Here is a 22,379-nt window from a genome sequence, read left to right as displayed (position 1 = left end):
GAGCAGTACAGAAGGCTGTTTCCATGGGCGTGAGGACTGTTTTGACAAAGTGTCTAATTTACTTGAGTGGTTTCAAACCTGTCCATTTATACCACAAGCATTTATTGTATCATGTCAGTTTCAGGACATTGTTAGTTACTCAGTGCAGTAAACAGTTGGGGCCCCGAGTGGCCGAGTGGTCTGAAGCGCTCACCGTTCCAGATCACTGCCATCTCATCTCTGTCTGTGTGGGTTCGAGTCCAAGGTTCGGCTAGTGTGGGTATGTGGGAAAGCCTACCAGTAGCTTCTCATGGGTCGGTGTTTCTTCCCTGAGTTTTCCAGGGTTCTTCCTCCACCATTTATACTTGTGCTGAAAAATGGTGTTAAACCCTAGAGCAACAACAACAATAAACAGTTAATTTAGCTGTTTGAGGAAATACTAACTCACAACCATTTCTTAAGTGTTACATTAGTGCCCAAGAGTTGTTTTCACTGCCTCAATGGACTAGTGACTGCTGTATTTAAAAGATTTTTATGCTGAGTCAGTAACAGATAGCGGATTAATGTTAATATCCTATCAACCCCATCTTCAAACATATTGCTCAAAATAAATATGCTTTCTACCCCATCTGCAGACACAGTATCAAATATCAATATTATGTCTGTCCCATCTTTAAACATTATACTGTAACAGCTGCCTCGCTAGGCGCTGGGCATTAAGAGGTTAGTGTTAGGACTGGTCAGCCTATTGTCAGGATAATGTGACTGCAGCATGATGACCCAGGGCTAGACATCATAGCGATATGACTGAAATGTTTTTAAAGCTAAGTTTAAATTCCAAATCACACACAAATATTGTACCCAAAAACAATATTCTGTCGAACTTACCAGCACTTTACTCAGTACCAATATTGTATCGACCCCATCTGCAAACTCAGTACTCCACACAAGGATGCTATCAACCCCATCTACAATCCGAACTAAAAACTCAGAACTCAGTATCAGTATTTCACCAGTCCCATCTGCAAACACAGTACTCATTATCAATAGGCTATCAACCCATTTACAAACAGTACATGATACCAATATTATATCAACCCCATTTACACAGTACTCAGTATCAATATGCTTTTGACCCCATCTACAAATGCAGTACTCAATTGTAACATGATAACCAGGTTGGGTTTAGGCTTTATAACAGAACACTTTTGATGGTGATATAAATGCAGTGTTTAATGATGAATGACTTGAATGAGAAGAATTATGATTAATACATGCGTGTATAAGATCCAAATATTGGACAAATTAACATAATCTGCATGAACCTAATAATGCATCAACTGAAAATACAAATAAATGACCTTACACAGTACAAGGACAAAGGTGAATGATTCACATTAATTCCACATGATGAAAAGAATGATGTATTTCACTCAAATAGTAAAAATGAATTCACTCATATAGTGACAAATGGGGTATTTTAATCAAATAGTAAAATGATGAAAACAAAAGGATAGATATCATACCAAATATCTTTACAATCCCAAAAACACTGCGTTTTACAAACTACAAAATTAGCCCACGGCTAAAAGATTACATGTATGGAGTTAAATACTCCATCACCAGTACACTTGGCTACCGGTCACACTGGTCAGTCAAGCAGTTGGTATTCCAGGTAGTCACCGACCACCATTCAATTCCTTGGTCAATCAAGCAATCAGCGCCCACCAATCGGTCAACAACACCCGATCACCTGCTACTTGAGCAGCAACACTGTTCACTCAGCTCTACGGCTGCGGTGGTTCAGCTTTACAGCTGCTTTGGTCAACTGTGGTTAGCTCTACAGCTGGTGCCACGTGGACTCCGATCAGCTTTACAGCTGCTTTGGTCAACTTCTCTGGTGAGCTCTACAGCTGGTACCATGTGGACTCTGTTCAGCTGAAAATACATCTAACACCATGTACTATGCATGACATGAGCATATACAGTAAAACATAACAATGTCATATACTGTAAGCTATACAGATTACGTTATTGGCACAATAATTACAAAACATTAACCAGGTTCAGAAGTGAACCTACCCGTGCCCAATCAGGACCCTAAAGTATTAAACATTTCTTAAAAATGCAACTTTACATTGTTAATATAAATCTCTTGCTAGGTCACAAACAAGAATATAAAATATTTGCATTATACTACGTAAGCCGAAGCTACAAAAATAAATGTGGTAGTACAATAGTTATAACTTATTCACTAGAAATTAATAAATAACTTACATACCTCTACAGCTGATGATGTGCAAATCCTTAAGAAGACCGCTTACTGACAAGACGTTCCGTATTGTGAAGATGCAGCCATACATCATCTGTGTGCTGGAAGTTATTGGTTTTTCCCACCAAATTCACATTGTATATGTTGCATAGGATGAACCAAACTCACCGTTTTGAAATATTATACAATATACATAAATCACCCTTGAGTATCATTGTACACAAAAAACGAAACCTGAGTACATGTATTTAATAAATAAAGGGATTTATACAATTCCGTGACATCAGTACCAATATGCAATCAATCCCATGTTCAAATAGTACTCAATATGGTATCAAACTCATCAATAGATTACTCAATAGTGTGACCCTGCTATAACACGGTAGTTGGGAGCCATAGAACTCGACCATGTTATAGACTGAACTGTGTTATAAGCAACCAGGTCAGTTAGCTGAAGAAAACAATGTATGTATCAAAAAATAATTGCGGGGGGAGGGTATGTAATAAATGCGGGCTGTAAAACATGTGCTTCATTGCCACAGTCGCCATCTTAAATCTATGCATATTATTGGGAAGTACACCATTAGTGAAAACAGAGAAGGCATATATAATATTTTACTTTATTTAGAGGACTACGGATTGGTACATTTACGTGTATATAATCATGTCTAATGTACAGCAGGAATAGAGTATCAACACCGTGTACTCACTTCAACATCAAACAATTATATCTCATGATTAAGACTGATTTTTTTCCATTTGCTTAGTACATTTTCATAGCAATTGGTGCTTCAGAAGTAATCTGTTTTCTTTGAAACTTCAGCAAACTATTTTATCAGGGTACATTTTTAAAAAAGGAATTGGTTGTCATTTGGTTGATTGTAGTTACTGTTCCTTCTTGCCTATTGAATAGACCAACAAGTAGGGTCTTGCTTTTTTTATTTTATTTTTTTATATACAATTTTGGTAGCAGAGTGATGCTGCCTTCCACGCATGCTTCAGAAATTTAAAAAAGGGTCAAGGAACGATAGAGACACAATGTTCTGGTCTGACGACAAGGATTACTACACAAAATGTGGGTGTTCTGAAGGATTTAATTCTGAGGGAAAAGAAGAGGAATTTTATTTACCATCCACGTACAAATGTAAATATATTAATTACTAGCAGGTGGCCGAAATTCTGATGAAAGATAGATTATGAGATAAAGCCTCGTCTGGTTGATCTCTGCTACCAGGAGTGTTTTTTAAAATACCGGATATCTCACAACATACAGTATTCATGCTAGATGTCAGCATAAGCTGATTATTATATAAATATGCACTGTTAAGATGTTTTGTCAGTATGGACAAAGAATTTGTTTACATAACAATAGATACATTTCAGTGCATTTTATATCAAGTTTTCTGCTTCCTTTCATGGGACCTCTGAATTTCTCTACTTCAGACCAATGGTTGTATATACAAGTTTAAACAGCCAACAACATCGGCAATAAAAAAAAATCAGCAGATTGTATATTTTGCCACCAATAAGGGGAAAAGAATTGCAATTTGCGACATTGGCGAAGCACCGCACAATCCCTGAATAAACTTTTTGCAAGTTATTTTTTGTACTTTTAAGAAGAAAAAACTATTTTTTAATGTACGAGAAAAATACATACAAAGTTTCAGGAGCCACGCCACAATCGTCTTGTATTATTCACGCACGATCTCTTCCCCAAAATGATAATAAACTTTTTATGTTATTTTTCATACTTTTAAGAAAGATTTTTTTTGGTACCAGTATTCTGTTAATCCCATCAACAAACAATACTCAGTACCAGTATGTTGGCCAGTAGCTTCTCGTGGGTCGGTGGTTCTTCCCGGGGTTTTCCTGGGTTCTTCTTCCACCATTAATACTGGCCGCCATGTATAGCCTATCGTGTGCTGAATAATGGCGTTAAACCCCACAATAACAATAACAAAACCAGTACGTTGTCCTCCACAGTAGGCATGAGCAACTTCCTCTGCGGCATGATAGGTGATTTTTAAATCCATACCCTATGATGTAAATTAACAGAAAACAGCATGGGCCAGATGTGGCCCATGGGTCATATTAATCCTACCCCTGACCTCCAGATAAACATATATATATATATTTTGAGCACACTGTATACCTTACAACAATTTGTTTATGTGTGCACTGTATACAGACTTTATAAACAGTGTGTTTATGTGCACATTGGATAAAGACCTTATGGCTGTGTTTATGTGTTCACTGTATATGGACTTTATAAGCAGTGTGTTTATGTGTACACTGTATACTGGCCTTATAAACAATGTGTTTATGTGTACACTGTATACAGACCTTTTAAGCAATGTGTTTATGTGTACACTGTATACAGACCTTTTAAGCAGTGTGTTTATGTGTACACTGTATACAGACCTTTTAAGCAGTGTGTTTATGTGTACACTGTATACACGCCTTATAAACAATGTGTTTATGTGTACACTGTATACTGGCCTTATAAACAATGTGTTTATGTGTACACTGTATACAAGCCTTTTAAGCAGTGTGTTTATGTGTACACTGTATACAGACCTTTTAAGCAGTGTGTTTATGTGTACACTGTATACATGCCTTATAAACAGTGTGTTTATGTGTACACTATACACGCCTTATAAACAATGTGTTTATGTGTACACTATATACTGGCCTTTTAAAGAATGTGTTTATGTGTACACTGTATACTGGCCTTCTAAAGAATGTGTTTATGTGTACACTGTATACAGACCTTTTAAGCAATGTGTTTATGTGTACACTGTATACATGCCTTATAAACAATGTTTATGTGTACACTGTATACTGGCCTTATAAAGAATGTGTTTATGTGTATACTGTATACTGGCCTTATAAAGAATGTGTTTATGTGTACACTGTATACAGACCTTTTAAGCAATGTGTTCACAGTATACTAGCCAACTTACAAAGAATGTATTTATGTGCATACTGACCTTATAAACAGTGTATTTTTTATATACACTGTATACCGACTTTATAAATAACGTGTTTTTGTGTACACTGTATATTGACCTATAAAACTTTTGTATTTTTAGGTATGGGTTATTCATACCTAGGAAGCTGCAACAGAAGAAATTAGTCCAGACTACCAATGTATTTGGAAATGAAAGTGATGAGGTAAGTAGAAATTAGTCCAGTTTACCAATGTATTTGGAAATGAATATGGTGAGGTAGGTAGATATTAGTCCAATCTACGAATGTACACCTCTCCCTCAATAACTCGTGCACAACGGGGTCCACAAACATAGACTGCACAATAGATGAGAGCGCAGGTTACCTCCCAAAAATCCACTTGACAGAGGAAACCATGGGTGGTGGTAGGGAACTGGTCTGTTTAATGACTGAATCCTTGTTTTACAATCACATCAATAAGTCAGTAATAATTGCTAATAATGCACTTTTTGTAATGAAGTTGTTCGTGATTCTGTATAAATTACATATATTTTCAAAATGTCCCCCATGTGAAAGATCATTAACATTGATACAACTGGTTTTAACAACCATCACAAAAACACGTATTACATTGCTGCTTTTTGTTTTGTTGATTAGTCTAATTCCCGGAGTGGTACTTAATAGTATAGTGCCAAGTAGGGAGTCAGTGTAGCAGGGAACACGACTAATTGTTGATGCAACCACCAAATAAAATTCCATTTTTTTCAAAAACAGGTGGTATTTATTTCATGAGACAATTGTCTTTGTCAAAGCTCAATTTTTGCATTGTTCAGTTAGTTCAATATTGATTTCATGGTTTCATTGGAAGTAATACTGAAACTTCTTATCATCCACAATGGTCCATATCTGTGAAACCAAGCTCATTATTTTATGATCGTTTTGCTTGGTTGCCTTGCTATCTTTGACCACAGTTATGAATGAGGCAGTTAATTTAAGGTAGTTTAATTAGATTACATACACAATAACATTCATAACAGTGTTTGATTAATCAAATGAAATATGTTCACCCAACATATGACCGGGGCCACAAGATCTTAAGCATGTAGGATTTGCATGATTTGTAGCTTTTTCTTTTATTCCACCTTTAGTTGATTCAAAAGACACAATTAACATGATAATACAAAGGAGGCCAGCTTTTAATTCAGTGCAACAATACAACAAATACTTCCTCAAGTCAGTTATCAAAACACAGTCAGTACTTAATTAGGTTCTCAAAGAAACGCTTGCCAACGTAGCTGTTACGGTCGGTAGACACATTTTACGTTTAAATACACATTGTATTTATGATGATTACGTTTAAGAGGAACTAAAAGATAGAACTAAAACACAAATTTTGCTTAATAAAAATTATTTAATTGGTATTATAATATTAATGTACTAATATTAATGTACTGCCTACACCAGGCGTAAGTGACATTTTCATTGATCAAAATTTCCTTGCATATCTTTGATTATGGTGTACTAAGAATGTCGTTTGGAAAGAACATGTAACAAAATGTATGACTTCTTATTAAAAGTTGATAATTTAATACTGTTGATTAAAGTTTCCAGGTCCTATCTACCTTTTCGACCATAAAACGAGTGATATATCTGCATTTCATTTACCAATTTTGATCGCGATTTTCTTCGAGTTCAACAAACAGGGACCAATTTGTGGTATTTCTGGTTTTAAAAAATGGGATCTATGCCTGACCCCACATTATTAGTGGTTTCGCGAGTTATCAAGGGAGTGGTGTAGTTGGCAGTGAAAGTGATGAGGTAGGTAGAAATGTGCCCCTTTTTATAACCCACTGTGACAGTGGTAGAGGCATATAGTGTCATCAGTGTCTCTCCATATGTCATACCTTGGTAAAGGTTTACATTTAGGTCATTTCAGATATTGGTGTGTTACGTCCACTTTTACTATGAACACATTTCTAGTTTATAAATTATAACTTCAGATAATGTTTGATTATACATTGTCATTGTAAGATCTTTGCAGTGTATTATTAATCTTTTTTATGTCTTTTACCTGTAGCTAGAAGTTCTAGTATGTCCCTTTTTAATATGGACTGCAGTACAGTATCAGTAAAGTGTTAGCTATTCAGTCTGTTTAAAGTTTCATTCAGTCTGTTCATCCCGATTTTTTAGATTGGCCATGTTAAAAGCCCCCTTGTAGTCCATTCAGAGTCTCTTTGCAACTGTACTTACAGAGGTCTCACTAGGATTTTAAAACTAGGAGTACAGGACTCCTATTGTGGGGAAAATAGGAGTCCCACCAGCAAAAGTTGCAGTCCCCACCCCGAAGCATATTGGGCATACCTGAAGTGGCTAAATTTGCAGATGAGAAGAACCAGTGGTAGCCATTGTATTTAATTTTCTAACTTCTTTAAGCCACTGACATACAGCTCTTATTTGTCCATTAAGGTGAGACTAATCATGTCAGGCTGAGGAAAGGTCGTATTCCATGTACAAAGCTAGGCATCACACACCCTCTTACATCTGGCTACTGTTCCATGTGAACTATCATTTCTAGCAACTTTACTACTCTTTTGAATCTCATTACAATCTTCATCAGTTTGCTGTTTAAGCTCAAAATACTTATCCAGATTTGCAATGGCAGTTTGTTGAAGGCTCAGTGTATCTTGATTACGAGTCCATGTGTACTGCTTATTCGACTACACTTGGGGAAATGAACACAATAATGAAAGCTAAAGTTGTTCATTTGATGTACTCTTATAATGACCTCATGTACATAACTGGGTCTTTCAGCCTCTGAATTCAGTTATTGTAAATATCAGCACATTTTCCCACCACTCAGCAGCTAGTCAAAGTCTTTGATCCTGCCACCCAGCTATTGCATCATGTTCTGCTGATGTACTCTTACAACAACATGTACATCTGGGTGCCATTCAGCCACTGAATTTTCTCATTGTAAATATCAGAACAGCAATAATGATCCATTGATCAACAGTGATCCATTGATCAACATAATTTCCCACTCTGCAGGTGGTTGAAGCATGACTGGCATGCCTTTGAAATCGTCCTCAAGCTATTGCATATGGAGGACTCCTGTGTAAGTGATTTTCTGAATCCCAGATAAAAATTGGATCCAAATACGCTTGATTAAGCGTTTCCAAGACCACTGTACTAAGATTAAATCCAGTTGTTTCTGCAGTCCATTAACAAATGCCAGATATGTATGTGTATCATCATTCCCATGAAGTCTGATGCTGATTCACAATCAAGGAGCTGCAAAATATCCGAATAGTGATACAGTTGTCACTGGTTCGATACCCACCTAGACACACCCTGGTCAGCTGCCATGGTTTTCCCACAACAAGTTAATAGACCTACCTTGTAAATGCATTTCAACATCAGCATGCTTAGTCAACCTTTCTTCACCAAAAATGTTTTGTAGTGATCCCTTACAATAAAGCACCTCAGTATATAGCATGGTCCCAAACACAACACAGATCTGGTCATTGGTCCTATTATACTGTTTTAATTTTATTTTTCCATTTAACGAATCTGAGTAAAAGACAACCTCACATATTACATGGTAAACTTTCATAGTTCCCAATAACAGAATTAGAAATAGTGACTACTGTATGTGCTTTCTTGCAATACAACATTTGTCACTGTCATGACATATATACTATATTTACTTTCTTTCAAGACAGCTAGACATCTATACACTATGTGCTTACTTTCAAGACAGCTTTCATCACTGTCAGTATCTATACACTATGTGCCTACTTTCAAGACATCTTTCGTCACTGTCAGTATCTATACACTATTTGCTTTCTTTTAAGACAGCTTTCGTCACTGTCATCTGTACACTATGTACTTTCTTTCAAGGCAGCTTTCATCACTGTCAGTATCTATACACTATGTGCTTACTTTCAAGACAGCTTTCATCACTGTTAGTATCTATACACTATGTGCTTACTTTCAAGACAGCTTTCATTGCTGTCAGTATCTATACACTATGTGCTTACTTTCAGGACAGCTTTCATCACTGTCAGTATCAATATACTATGTTCTTACTTTCAAGACAGCTTTCATCACTGTCAGTATCTATACACTGTGTGCCTACTTTCAAGACAGCTTTCTTCACTATCAGTATCTATATAATATGTACTTACTTTCAAGAAAGTTTTTGTCACTGTCAGTATTAATAATAATAATAATAAGAATAATAATGACTTTATTTAAAGAGGGTAACACAATTAGCTAAGAACTAATCTACCTTGAGACCCTCATACGAAGGAATTTATTTATTTTAGCTGCATCTCAGAAGCCACTGGATATAATGGGTTTGGAAGAAGGAAATAGATTGGGCATTTCTAATCTCAACTGAAATACTATTCCAGAGTATTGGAAACTTTTTTTAAAATAATTCCTTATTTGGTTTGGGAATTTTATACTGTTTGGTAGACATAGATCACAGGGAGTATTGCCAGGTAGCCTATACTGGAATAGTGATTGTAAATATTCAGGAGCACTATTGTTGGATATCCTGTACATTAATTTGGCTTTTCTCAAACGGATTCGGTCTGTAATAGGTAATATTTTTAACTTACCAGCTAAATTTTCCTTGCTTTCTTTCTGGATTGATATTAGCCCAAATGCTCTTTTATCATTTGAATTACCCCATACTGCATTACAGTAGTCTAAATAGGGTTGTATGTGACTGTTATAAAATAGTTTTCTGTGTCTTATTCTACTGAAAAGCCATAAACTTGAATTGACTTTTTTCTGATATGTTTGATATGTTCAGTCCATGATAGGTTATTATCTGCCAGAACACCAAGTAGTCTATCATAACAGACCATTTGCAAATTTGTATCCTTCCATATCAGACATAGTTCATCACTATCAAGATTTGTCCTTTTTTGCTGTGTTGAGATAAATACTATTTTAGTTTTACCAGTATTTACCACCATGCCATTGCATGTGCACCAGTTTTCCAGTTTGTTTAGGGCATTCTGTGAAGAAATTTTGTTTTCTTGTTTTGCGTTTTGGATGTCAGACAATGTTATGTCATCTGCATAGAGATCTGTAGATGATATTGAGTCTCTTAGTAAAAGTGGTAGGTCATTAATAAATAAAATGAATATTAATGGACCTAGAATTGAGCCTTGTGGTACTCCACATCTAATTGTTCCAGGTTCAGACCAAATATTATTTATATAAACATGTTGTGTTCTCTCACTTAAGTATGAAGTAAACCATCTAACTGTGCTTTCATCACATTGGTAGACTTTCAGTTTCTTCAAAAGGATTTCATGATCCACCATGTCAGAAGCTTTCCTGAAATCTACAAATACAGATCCTACTATTCTACCTTGGTCAGGTGCTTGAAGCCATTTATCAGTTAGGGAGATCAAGGCAGTATCACATGAATCTTTCTGCCTAAAGCCTGATTGATTAGGGTGTAACAGCAAGTGTTTGGTTAAATATGACACAAATGAGTCGTGGACATGTTTTTCAATCAATTTTGACAATGGTAGTATTGAGATTGGATGGTAGATATCAGCATCATCCTAAGAATCAGATTTATGAATAGGAGTTACTTTTACAGTTTTCCATATTTTTTAGACAGATGAGGTTGCATTATTGCAATTGATTATCATTCATAAGAGCAACACAGGACTTGATTAGACTGGTCCATGACTCATTAAATCTTCTGCCTATACTATTTAGATAGCATAAATTTCTTATGCTATCTAAAATAGTATGGGCAGAACATTTAATGAGCCATGGACCAGTCTAATCAAGTCCTGTAGCTTGTCGGTATCAAGTTCACATTTTTTAACAAAGTTTTTTGATACTGATGGAATAGAGAAACATACCTCCTTAGAGATTTTGCTGCTGCAGAACTTTTTCAGTTCATTAAAGTTGTTTTCTTTTACTGGTTCTTTTAATTTTGTGGTAATGTTGGTGAAAAAATTATTGAAAACATTTGCATAGTCAATGTCTTTAGTGACTATGGTGTCATTTACCAGAAGTGAGTGAATTTTCTCTGATCTTTGTGTGTTCCTCCAGTGAGTTCGTTGAAGACTTCCAAATGGAGTTTGTGTTGCTCTTTTTGTTTTTGAGCAATGATTGATAATAAGGTTTTTTTTATAGCTTTTTTAATCATATTTGTTATTTTATTTCTCCATACTTTATACTGTGCATGTTTTCCCATAGCCTTGAATTGGTCTCGTGTTTTCATAGCATCTTGGATTTCAATTGTAAGCCAGTTAGGTTGGATTTCATTCTTTACTCAATGTACTTTCAGTGATGCATGCTTAGAGACTACATTAATAAATCAGTCAGTCCACACCCTCAGAGCTTCATCTATGTAATCCAAATTTTGGATCATATTCCATGAAACTTTATATAGGTCATTGAGAAATTGTTTTTCCTTAAAAAAATTTAACGATCTGTAAGTGATTGTTTTGTGTGTATTTTTCTTATTTCTCTTGCAATTAACATTTCTTGTCAAAAAAGTATGATAGTGGTCACTAAGACCAACATTCGGTACATTAACACAAGCCACATTGTCTGGTAGGTTGGTATAAATGTGATCAATAAGAGTGCTTGATTTTTCTGTTATCCTTGTGGGCTCATTTACCAGCTGAACTAGGCCTAATGATTCAATAAATTCCATGATCCATCCAGTTGTTCCTTATTTTTAGTATTGAGAATGCCCTTATTTATATCACTGAGTACATATGTTTCTTCTGTGCAAGAACATTTTTCATTTGTTTCAAAAAAGTTATCATTCCAAATTGCTTTGGAGAAAGGTGGCCTATAAATGAAACCAACTAGGAATGATTTTGCATTATTTTGAGAAATTTCCACTCAGATACTCTTTAGTTTCATGTAACTCCAAGTCAGGTTGCCTTTCTGCATTTACATCTTCCTTAATGTATACAACAAGACCTCCCCCTGCTGTCTCTCTGTCCCTGTGTAATGGATTATTGTAGCCTTGACGGTGAAATAGATTATCATTGTGGTTAACATTTAATTTGGTTTCAGTGAGTCCTAAACATGCATATTATTTTCCTTGGAAGTCAACATTAACTTAATCTGGTCCATTTTTCCCACTATACCTTGTACATTTAAGTGACCTATGTTAAAACATTTTGTATTTAGTTTCATATCAATTAGATGCATGTCATCGTGTGGTGGGGTACTACCGAGATTGTCTCCATACTACTTTTATCATTCTTACATCCTATTTCCACATTTAAATGTTCATATATATTAGCATCTTCAAAGTCACATACAGACCCTGAAAATCTGTTCACTTTTGCATTTACAATAGAGTCCATTAAATAGTCAAGAGTCTCACTAGGTACATTTAGATTTGTTATAAATGAAGTACTAGCATTCTCCTCTTTGCCAGCTTTCTAGTATGTATAATACATTGATTGACAGAGTCTTTGTGTCCAAATTTATGGCATCTGAAGCACTTAATCTCTTTGCCATGATGGCATTCCAGTGTCACATGCCCAGTTTCTCCACAGTAGAGACAGTTTTTATCATTATAGTGCCTGAAAAGGGGGCATACATGTTAATATTTCTCAGTAGTTGAGAGGTTCCTTTTCTGCTTACATGAATTTTGTCTCTGTGGTAGAAGCTTAGGTTGACATCCTGGTTCTGAAGAAAGAAAGATGTGTATTGTGGAATGTACTGTCGGTTGAAGTCTTCACATAGGTCAATTATCAGATCATTGATTTCTTTCACCCTGGTGTCCACATGAGGAGGTAGGAGGATATCATTATTTTACATGTATTTGGGCTGCAGTACCTAGTAGCATACAGTAAACTTCCAAAATCTATTCTAATTTGATAGTGACCTTCCATCACTGGCATCATTTCCACCTACTAAAATAATAATTTGGATGTATTTGGTTAGGTGAGTATTCATTTTTCTGTCCATGATGTTGTCAATTTTTGCACCTCTTAGAGTCTGCACATCTGTTTTAAGAAGTCTCCTTGGTATTATAGTTTTAAATATTTAGGAACCAATTATTAGAGTCCTATCTTTTCTGGCTTGTGATTTCATGTGTTGGACTGTGGTTTGTATTTCAGACACATATCTTGGAGGAAGGACTGCTGAAATTGGTGTCTCATTTGTGTAAGCTAATCGAGCTGATGACACAATTGTCTGAGCACTGAGAAATGCAGTTGTTGGTGCAGGCAATAGACTTGTATGAGCTGAGGGCCAGGGGTGTAACACTTATTGCTTTTGCAGGTGTGACACATGACTGAGAGGGCGGGTACTGTTGTTTGCAAAGCAGGATTACTTTGGGTATCAGTTGTTACTTGCATGGTCATTTTACATTTTTTTTTAGGCTGGTATTGGGATTGTCTGTGTCTGAGCATCTGACATTGTTTCTATTTGGGAGTCTGTCTGAATTGCTGTTTAGAATTGGGGTTATTTGCTCATTAATTCTTCCCTGTGCTGACCTAATAGCATGTAACTGTAGTTTTAATTCTTCAGTTTGGGCCTCCAAGTTCCTAATTGTTTTTTGGAGTACACATATGGAGAAATCATTATGGTTTAAGCCATCACTGTAATGGTCATGGAATATGTAATTGCCTGACACTCTGTAGGGGTGTTAATTAGTCATTTAGGTCAAAGACTTTAGGATCTGTTTCATGTTTGGTACTACATCTAGTTACTGGTGTAGATGTCAGCATATAACTGCCTTTAGCATGGGTAATTTCGTCCTGTCCACATTTACAGATAATATGCTCTAACCTTGTGAAACAGTTCAGCCCCGGTATGTGTAGGACACGTGTTGTATTATACAATGTGGCTGTCACAGTGTTTTTCTCTTGTGTATGACTGCTCCGTTGGCCTAGTGGTTAGAGCATCCACCTCGGATGTGGGAGGTCGTGGGTTCGATTCCTGGCCAAGTCATGCCAAAAACATACAAAAATGGTATTAACAGCTACCTTGCTTAGCACTCAGCATTAAGAGGTTAGTGTTAGGACTGGTCGGCCTGGTGTCAGGATAATGTGACTGGGTGGGACATCACGCTACATGTCTTTGGCATGATGCCTCAGTTCTGACATCACTATAAAACTGTCACACTGCAGACATCGTAGCGATATGACTGAAAAATTGTTAAGCTACATTAAAAATCCAAATCACACACACACACACTATCATGTGTATTGTAGACAGTATCATTTTGAACACTTGAACTGCATGAAGTCATGCAAGGTTCTGAATTCAATATCTGTTCTACAAACTCAAACTTTTGTGGATCTATATGCACAGTGACCCTGTATTTCTTCTTTGACCCTCATGAATTCAAATCATCATCTGTACCATTGTTTTCATTTTCACTCTGTACGTGACTTTCCTGCGTGGGATTATCTGTGTGGCTCTGATCTTCAGGTATATCAGACATATTAAAGCCAGAGAATGATGCAGAAAAGGTTGAGCTAAGTGTGCTGAGTAAGAAACCTACAAGGCTTGTATTTAAATATGTTTCCATGATTCTGATATTTTCGGCTTGTTCATAACAGTGATAGAAAGTATAATATGAAATCCTTATGTATAACTAGCACATATCCATAAACTTTTGAAAGAAACTTGCATAATGTGTTTGAGTTGGTATCATCTAAAGTTCAGATATGGTAGATGTAGTTCAATTTCAAATTAATCCACTTCGGTAGCCATCTTGGGTAACCTAAAATTCTTTGTTTTGAACAGATTTCCAAATTCACTTGAATAAATGAAATACATTTCACTTACACTAACCTAATATTGTCATAAATCCACAGTATAAATTATGGCAATAGGTATTAGCATATTTAACACCAGTTTTTACACCAAGTTCATTGAATATTGAGTGGAGCTGTGTTAGAACCATCCATTCATAGCAGAAAGCAGATGCAGTTCATCGACTAAATTAAATGCCATATCAACATGGAGTGTACACCTGAAGATTAATTATGATATCTAGTTGGTCCTCAACGAAACTGGTGCCAATAGACCTCAAATATGGCTATTACAATAAACATGTTGAAAATTTTGTCACAAATTCTCCTACATGGACAGTCATATTAGCATGCGGTTTTCACCAAAAGTCTTCAAATGGTGTCAAGTTTGAAATGAAAATGGTGGTGATCAGTGGTTAATTTAAAAATCTTGTTGCTCAGGAATATCAGAAATGGTCTTAACAAAACTCAGCAGTTTAAGTAAAGAAATGGTTTTACAGTGGTCCCCCTCTTATGCAGACAACCTTTCAGCCCCGGAAAGTAAGCTTATAAAACGGGTGGCATTTCGAGAGGGGGACTAAATTTTGTGAGAAGTATATTTATCGTATGTAGTAAGAAAGCTACACACTTAAAAGCATTTAATACCTTCATTTAAAAGTAACATTAATTGTTAAAAGGTTCTTTTTGTTATAATAATAAACTTATTTCAACTGAATATACATTAATAGTTCTTATTCTGGGCGTAAGCATGATATGCAAGTGGGTATTGTTGTCATGCACATTGCAAAACCATTCAAAAACATCATTTAAATCTTGGTACATACATAATTCTCTTTCATTTGCTCCATTTTCCCTCTGCTGCTGAATAACCTACTTATCAGTTACGGCGTTTACTCGAGTCTTTTCAACATAAAATTGTTTTATTCGAGTCTTTTCTACATTAAATTGTTTGGCAAGTCCCCCTTCCCACCTCACCTGATGTTGTGGAGTAGAATAGCCGACTTTCCTCGAAAATAATATGTCTCCGTTTACATGATGACATGTTAATGTTTGGTAATGATTTATTCAGATGTTGCTAACTGTATGTGATTTAATTATGCAAATGAAACATTTGTCGAGTGGACAAAATGCCTTCTTCAAAAAGGAAGTGATAAATACGTTGTCACATGATTTTTTGGTCTTCGTCGGGTACCCTGATATGTTCAAAGTTAATTTCTGTGTGTGTGTGTGTGTTAATGCACAAAATCTATTTTAGCCATGCTGACCCTGTTGATCTTGACAATTACGTATGGTTATAATCATCAAAGAGAAGAACTCAACAGATATGTGAACCCCAAAACTCTTATCATAACATTGTTGAGCCCATCTCCTGTAAACGTTGGCTTTTGTAGACAATGCTATAATATTAATCTCAGTGTTACATGTACTTTAGTCAACACTTCTTTCAGTAATTGAAGCTTGACATTGGGAGACATGTATAGCGACGATAGAGGTAATCTGATTACCTACCTTCCATCGCGATATGAATTAGTTATTGGTTCTGAATACATTTGAAAAGAAAACTGGCCACTCATGAGGGGAACATTTTCCGTTTTTGTACTGATATGCTGGTCACGTTGGGTGACCGTTGTTGAGTGGTACTTTTGAATACAAACTCGTTGGTGCCAAGGGATTCTGGCCATAAGAACTGGGTGGCCACTGGTAAGGGGGACGTTCAAGAGGGGGACTACTGTATATTGAATACCTGGAAATTCCTTTCAGACAGTAGAGTATCAGTTCCTTCGAGGAACTTTTGTTTGATTAAACTCAGTTTCCTTCTCTTTTAGGATGCTGGTCAGTCAGGAGTTAATGCCACGCTTCAAAAGGAGGCCCTCAAGTCCAAGGTGAAAAGACAGGTAATATTTTCTCTTTTATGACATCTGGCCAATGATTGTGATTGCAAACCTTAAACCCCAGTGAGCAATTGATCTTACCAACATAACAGTGGGTATTTTTTTCAGTTATATTCAGACTGATTTTTCTCCATTTTAAAGCGAAATTCCACTTTTTTCCTGACTTGAATCAGATTTTTCTTGATATAGTCCATTTTTTATATCATCTCCAATCCAGTTTTTTTTTTAAACGGTCTGTCCGATCCCATTCTGCAACGACCCTTGTAAATTATTTGTTCCATATATTAGTTAGCACACGACTCTTGTAAAGAGTATTATGATTGGTCAAAGGTTTAAATTCATCCAATGAATCTTCATACATGTATAATGGAAAATGATGGCAATGGAAAGAAGAAGCATGCTTGCAAAACATGGCATCCTGAGTTGTTGAGAGAGACCATGACACAAAAAGTTTAGATAAAGGTTTTAAAAATGTATGGGAATGGCTGGAGTGAAAAGTTGACAGAAATTTAGTTGCTTAGTTTATGTGACCTCTGCAAGAAAGATCTGAATTACGATAATCATGGTTAGAAGAGTTTGAAACAGGACCTACAAAAGAAGCTGCATTTGAAAAAATTGAAGCTCAGAATGCATCTGGAAACAGTGCAGTTGATTACTATAAAAAGAAAGATTTCTTGGATAAGAGAGCAGATGTAGCCCACTGTCAGAATATGTGCACTGCATGTCACCAATACCTGCTTGAAAGGAAAAAGGCTCTCAATGAGAAGGAAAAGAAACAATTGCACATTGAGCCAAAAAGGTCAGTGGTGACAAAAAGGAAGGCTAAAGAAATCTTTGCCAAAGCCGCAAAAAGAACTAGACTGGCATATCAACAGGTTGTGTCCATTAGAGAAAAAGATAAGTGAAAGTATGGGATTATTTGTATATAGTTGATGTACTTGGGTGTTTATTTAACAGATTTGTTATGAAAAGAGAGAAGTATAAAATATTTGTTGCAAAAATTGACAAATTATTGACTTAATTACAGTGGAACCCTGCTATAACGCAATAATTGGGGTCCATAAAATTGGGTCGCGCTAATGCGCGGTATTACAGTATTTTACTTTTTTGAGAGAACAACTCATTGGCACATATACGTGTATTCATGTCTAATGTATATGATGAATAGGGTATCAACACCGTTTACTATCGTACCGTCGTAGCATTCAGTTCATCTATAATGCATGTAATTCCATTGAAAAATTACACACAGATTTACAATATTCAATATTTTTTTCTCTGATCATTGTATCTGAATTCAACGTCTAATATATAGCATGAACAGAGTATCAACACCGTTTACTTGCCGGCTCATATTGTACTGTCGTGGCTTGAAATTAGTCAATAAAATATGTAATTCCATCACAAAAATTCCAAACATATTTAAACTATTCAATAATTTTGTCACACATCATTATGTGTCTGAATTCAATGGGAAAAATTAACAGCAGAATTAGATTAAGAAAGACGAAGCACATGTACAGTTCATTGCGTTCCAGGGTCTATGAACAGTTTCTATACAAATTCCGTACTGCTAAAATGTTCTCATATGCGTTTCCATGTACACTTATCCATTGCAAATTGTACGCTTGTACACCTATTCAGTTGAACAACTACAACAAGAATAATTACCAATCAACACATGCTTTCAGCATGCATATAACTTTTACTTCAGATTTTGTGAATATCAAAAGAAACGTGTGAAAACTACTATACTAATCATGGCACAAAGTGCAATGAACGATTTGCGTTTGTGAACTTGCTTTTCCAGAACGGTATATTTTTATAAAAAATAGGATATTAATAACGAGTTCATAAACAAACACCATACCCATGTAAAACCCGAGAACTAAGTGCAGTAGACCTGCAATGGTCACGAGTCACTTTTAAAACAAAATGTAAAGATGAATGCATGTACAATTTCGTACCTTTCAATTTCCAGCTAATAAAGCTGGTCAACTGATTGCGTCTAATAACATCGCCAAGCCCAGAAAACATGTCGGCAGCTTTTGTTTTTTGATGTTTATTAAATTATGAGAATCTTTTATCAACAACCGCATTGTCTGCTACTTTTTTGTGTATGCAGTTAAAGAAACACATGTCGGCTATTGTTTGAGCAACGATGGTATACAGAATTAATTGAAGACAATCACTAAGACAACTTACTGGCTTTACTCATGGATCAGTAATAAGTAACATTTCCGATAATGTTTATTTTGGCATAACACTTCAAGAATCTGGTGAAATTGTTAAATTTCAGAAGCCAAGCCACGATCATATTATATTCGAATTCATACTCGAACTCTTCCCTAAAATGATAATAAACGTTTGACACACTATTTCTCGTACTTTTAAAAAGTATTTTTCCAGGTACGAGAAAAATACACATACATGTATTAAAAATTTCAGGAAAAACGCCACGATTGTATTGTATATCATATTATACTTGAATTCATACACAATCTCTTCCCCAAACTGATAATATTTTCTTTTTGCGCAAAGTGCAGAGAACGAATTGTGTTACCATAACGGTAAAATAATTTTATTAAAAAAAATAGGAAATCAATACCGGGTTCATAAGTAAACCCCATACACATGTAAAACCCAAGAACTAAGTGCAGTTGGCCTGCAATGGTCACGCATCACTTTTATAAAAAATAAAAAAAATTATTTTGGCATAACACTTAAAGAACCTGGTGATATTGTTCAATTTTAGATGCTACGCCACGATCATATTATATTAAAATTCATATGCAGACTCTTCCCTGAAATGATAATAAACATTTTACACACTATATTTCTCGTACTTAAAAAAATGTAATTTTTCCCGGTACGAGAAATATACACATTTATGTATTTAAAATTTAAGGAACCACACCATGATCATATTGAATTCGAATTCATACACGATATCTTCCCCATAATGATACTAAATTTTTTATTCACTATTTCATGTACTTTGAACAAAAAATATTTTTTCATGTGCGAATAAATATACATAATTTCAGGAGCCACGCCACAACCGCGTTATGTCCAATTTTGCGTTATAGCGGGGTTGCACTGTATGATGTGAACACTGACATGGACATGAAATAACTTCAGCATTAATAGTATGGAGAACAAATTCATGTGACTATAAATATTGTGAAATTATTGAAGTCAAGTTGAAAATTTTGGTAAGTTTAGTATTTCAAATCATTTTATTTTTTTTTATGATCATAAGTTGCACCAGGAGCAGTTTTTTATGAGTGTAAAATGCATTTTTGCCTGTTGGACTTCGGCCCCCTTAACCCCCAGGTCAGGGGTACTGCCCCTTGATGCCCCGTGGGGGAAGGACCCACAAACCCCTCCTTAACCTTTTTCAATTTTTTTTTATTGAAGACCAAATTCATGTCTGTAAGTGGTAACTTGCGATTAAACCCAAGGATGTAAAACAAATTTTGAGCAGGCTGTCTGTGAGCCTGTTTTCCTACAGACTTGTACCTAGAACATTGTGACCTCATTATGCAGAGTTATTGTATCATTTATTCAGAGAGTATGGTATATTACACCATTTATTCAGACTCTTTAGTGCTTTACATTGCAGTGTATAGGGTACAGTACAGCATTATTTGTTTGCACTCATAGTGCTCTACACTGTTGTGTATGATGCATTCACATTTACAGTGCTCTACACCAGTTTAGGCCCATTGCATACCCCTGCATGCCATGGAAGTCAGCAAATGATGTCTACACTAGAGTGCATTGTGGGCAAAATACATGCCCGTGACTATTAATGTACATCATATGGTGCGACTTTAAAAATCACTTCTCCAGCCCATGCCCTGGAGGAAGTTGCCTATATCTGTGATAGTGTTTAGTACAGTGATCAGTTATTCACACTTACAGAATTCTACACTGCAGTGTATTGTATAGTATATGTTTGTTCACACTTAAAATACTCCATACTACATTGTATAGTATAACATGTGAGTTATTCACATTTTTAGTATTTGTCACTACAGTGTGTATTACTACCTCAGTTGTTCATACATAAAGTAAACAACACTACCGTGTATATAGTATCGCATATCAGATATTCACTCTTACAGTTCTCTGCACTCCAAGATCAGTTATCATCACTTATTGGAAGACTGACTTGATGCGTATATTGGAAGACTGACTTGATGTGTATATTGGATGACTGACTTGATGTGTATATTGGAAGACTGACTTCATGTGTATATTGGAAGACTGACTTCATGTGTATATTCAGCTGTCTAAAGAATCATTCTTATTTTATGATGATAAACAATTTGTTTATTTGGCTAATGTTTTATTGGGCCTGGATGATGAAAGTTCAGTGAATTGTCATCTAAAGAGTTGACAGAGTCGACATTTGATTGAATGAGCTAATGAGAAATCCATTTGTAAATTTTCTGTCCAATTTATTGAATTTTTTGTCTAGGTTTCATAAAGATTTGTTTTGTAACCTGATTTAAGTGACGGTGTTCAAGCAGAAATCAGATTTAATACAAATATTTCAGAGCTATCATAACTGGCAAAAAGTCATATTCATCAATGATCAGCTGTACCTTGTTATAATATGCTTCATAGTCATGTGCTTTCTGAATGTAGCGTGATGCTGCTGTGGATTCCAGGTCCAAAATGAAACCATTTTATTTTATTGGTCTGTTAAATGTATGACAATGTGGATGGAAGACAAACATGAAGCTTAATATTATAGTTTTATTTCAATAAAAATATTATTTGACATATTTCGGTCATTCCTGCTATACCGCAGTTGAGCACATATCCAGTTAAGACAATTCCATAGTTCAGTACATAATGCTTTTCTTAATATACCACAGTTTGATACGCAATGCACTCGGCAGTTGACCACATGGGTGGCATAGTGGTTAGAGCGTCTGTCTTGGATGTAAGAGGTCACATGTTAGAACCCCGGCCGAGTCATACCAAAGACTTATAAAAATGGTACTTACAGCTGCCTCGCTTGGCACTTGGCATTAAGAAGTTAGTGTTAGGACTGGTCAGCCTGGTGTCAGAATAATGTGACTGGGTGAGACATTATTCTACGTCAATGGCATGATGCCCCAATGCTAGACATCACTTTAAACTGCCCCACTGCAGACATCCTAGTGATATGACTGATTTTTTTTAAAACTATATTAAGTATCCAAATCACAGTCACAGACACACACACACACACACACACAGAGCAGTTATGGACCTGAACTATGGTGTTATACCGAAAGCAAGCTGTATATTGATCTCTTGATCCATGCAGGGCTGATAACCTCATTTGATAAAGCAACTTTCATAAACCATATTTTTTATCATTTCTATATAAAAAAAAGGTGGAAGGAATTGTAAAAAATATTTTGTTGGACATGTCAACCCATCAAAGGGTGAATTTGACGCAGCAGCTACCATATTGTCATGATTTTCATCAAGAACTTTCACATGTTTCTTCTA

The 22,379-nt window shown here is 35.7% G+C and overlaps 1 protein-coding gene across 1 annotated transcript in view; it reads left to right on the top strand.

Annotated features, from left to right (window-relative positions):
- Nucleotides 1–22,379, top strand: part of LOC149775584 (uncharacterized) — a 52,607-nt gene that overhangs the window by 6,593 nt on the left and 23,635 nt on the right. Inside the window, exons 2-3 of the mRNA XM_089943027.1 lie at nt 5,344–5,425; nt 16,800–16,868. Coding sequence (XP_089799153.1) covers nt 5,344–5,425; nt 16,800–16,868 — 151 coding nt within the window. The remainder of the gene's footprint in view (nt 1–5,343; nt 5,426–16,799; nt 16,869–22,379) is intronic.

Source organism: Sinohyriopsis cumingii, chromosome 19 (assembly GCF_028554795.1).
Source record: "Sinohyriopsis cumingii isolate HCF-2022 chromosome 19, ASM2855479v2, whole genome shotgun sequence".
In the NCBI taxonomy this organism is placed as follows: Eukaryota; Metazoa; Mollusca; class Bivalvia; order Unionida; family Unionidae; genus Sinohyriopsis; species Sinohyriopsis cumingii.
Note: the sequence above shows the minus strand (reverse complement) of the source record. Positions and strands in the feature narration are given on the sequence as shown.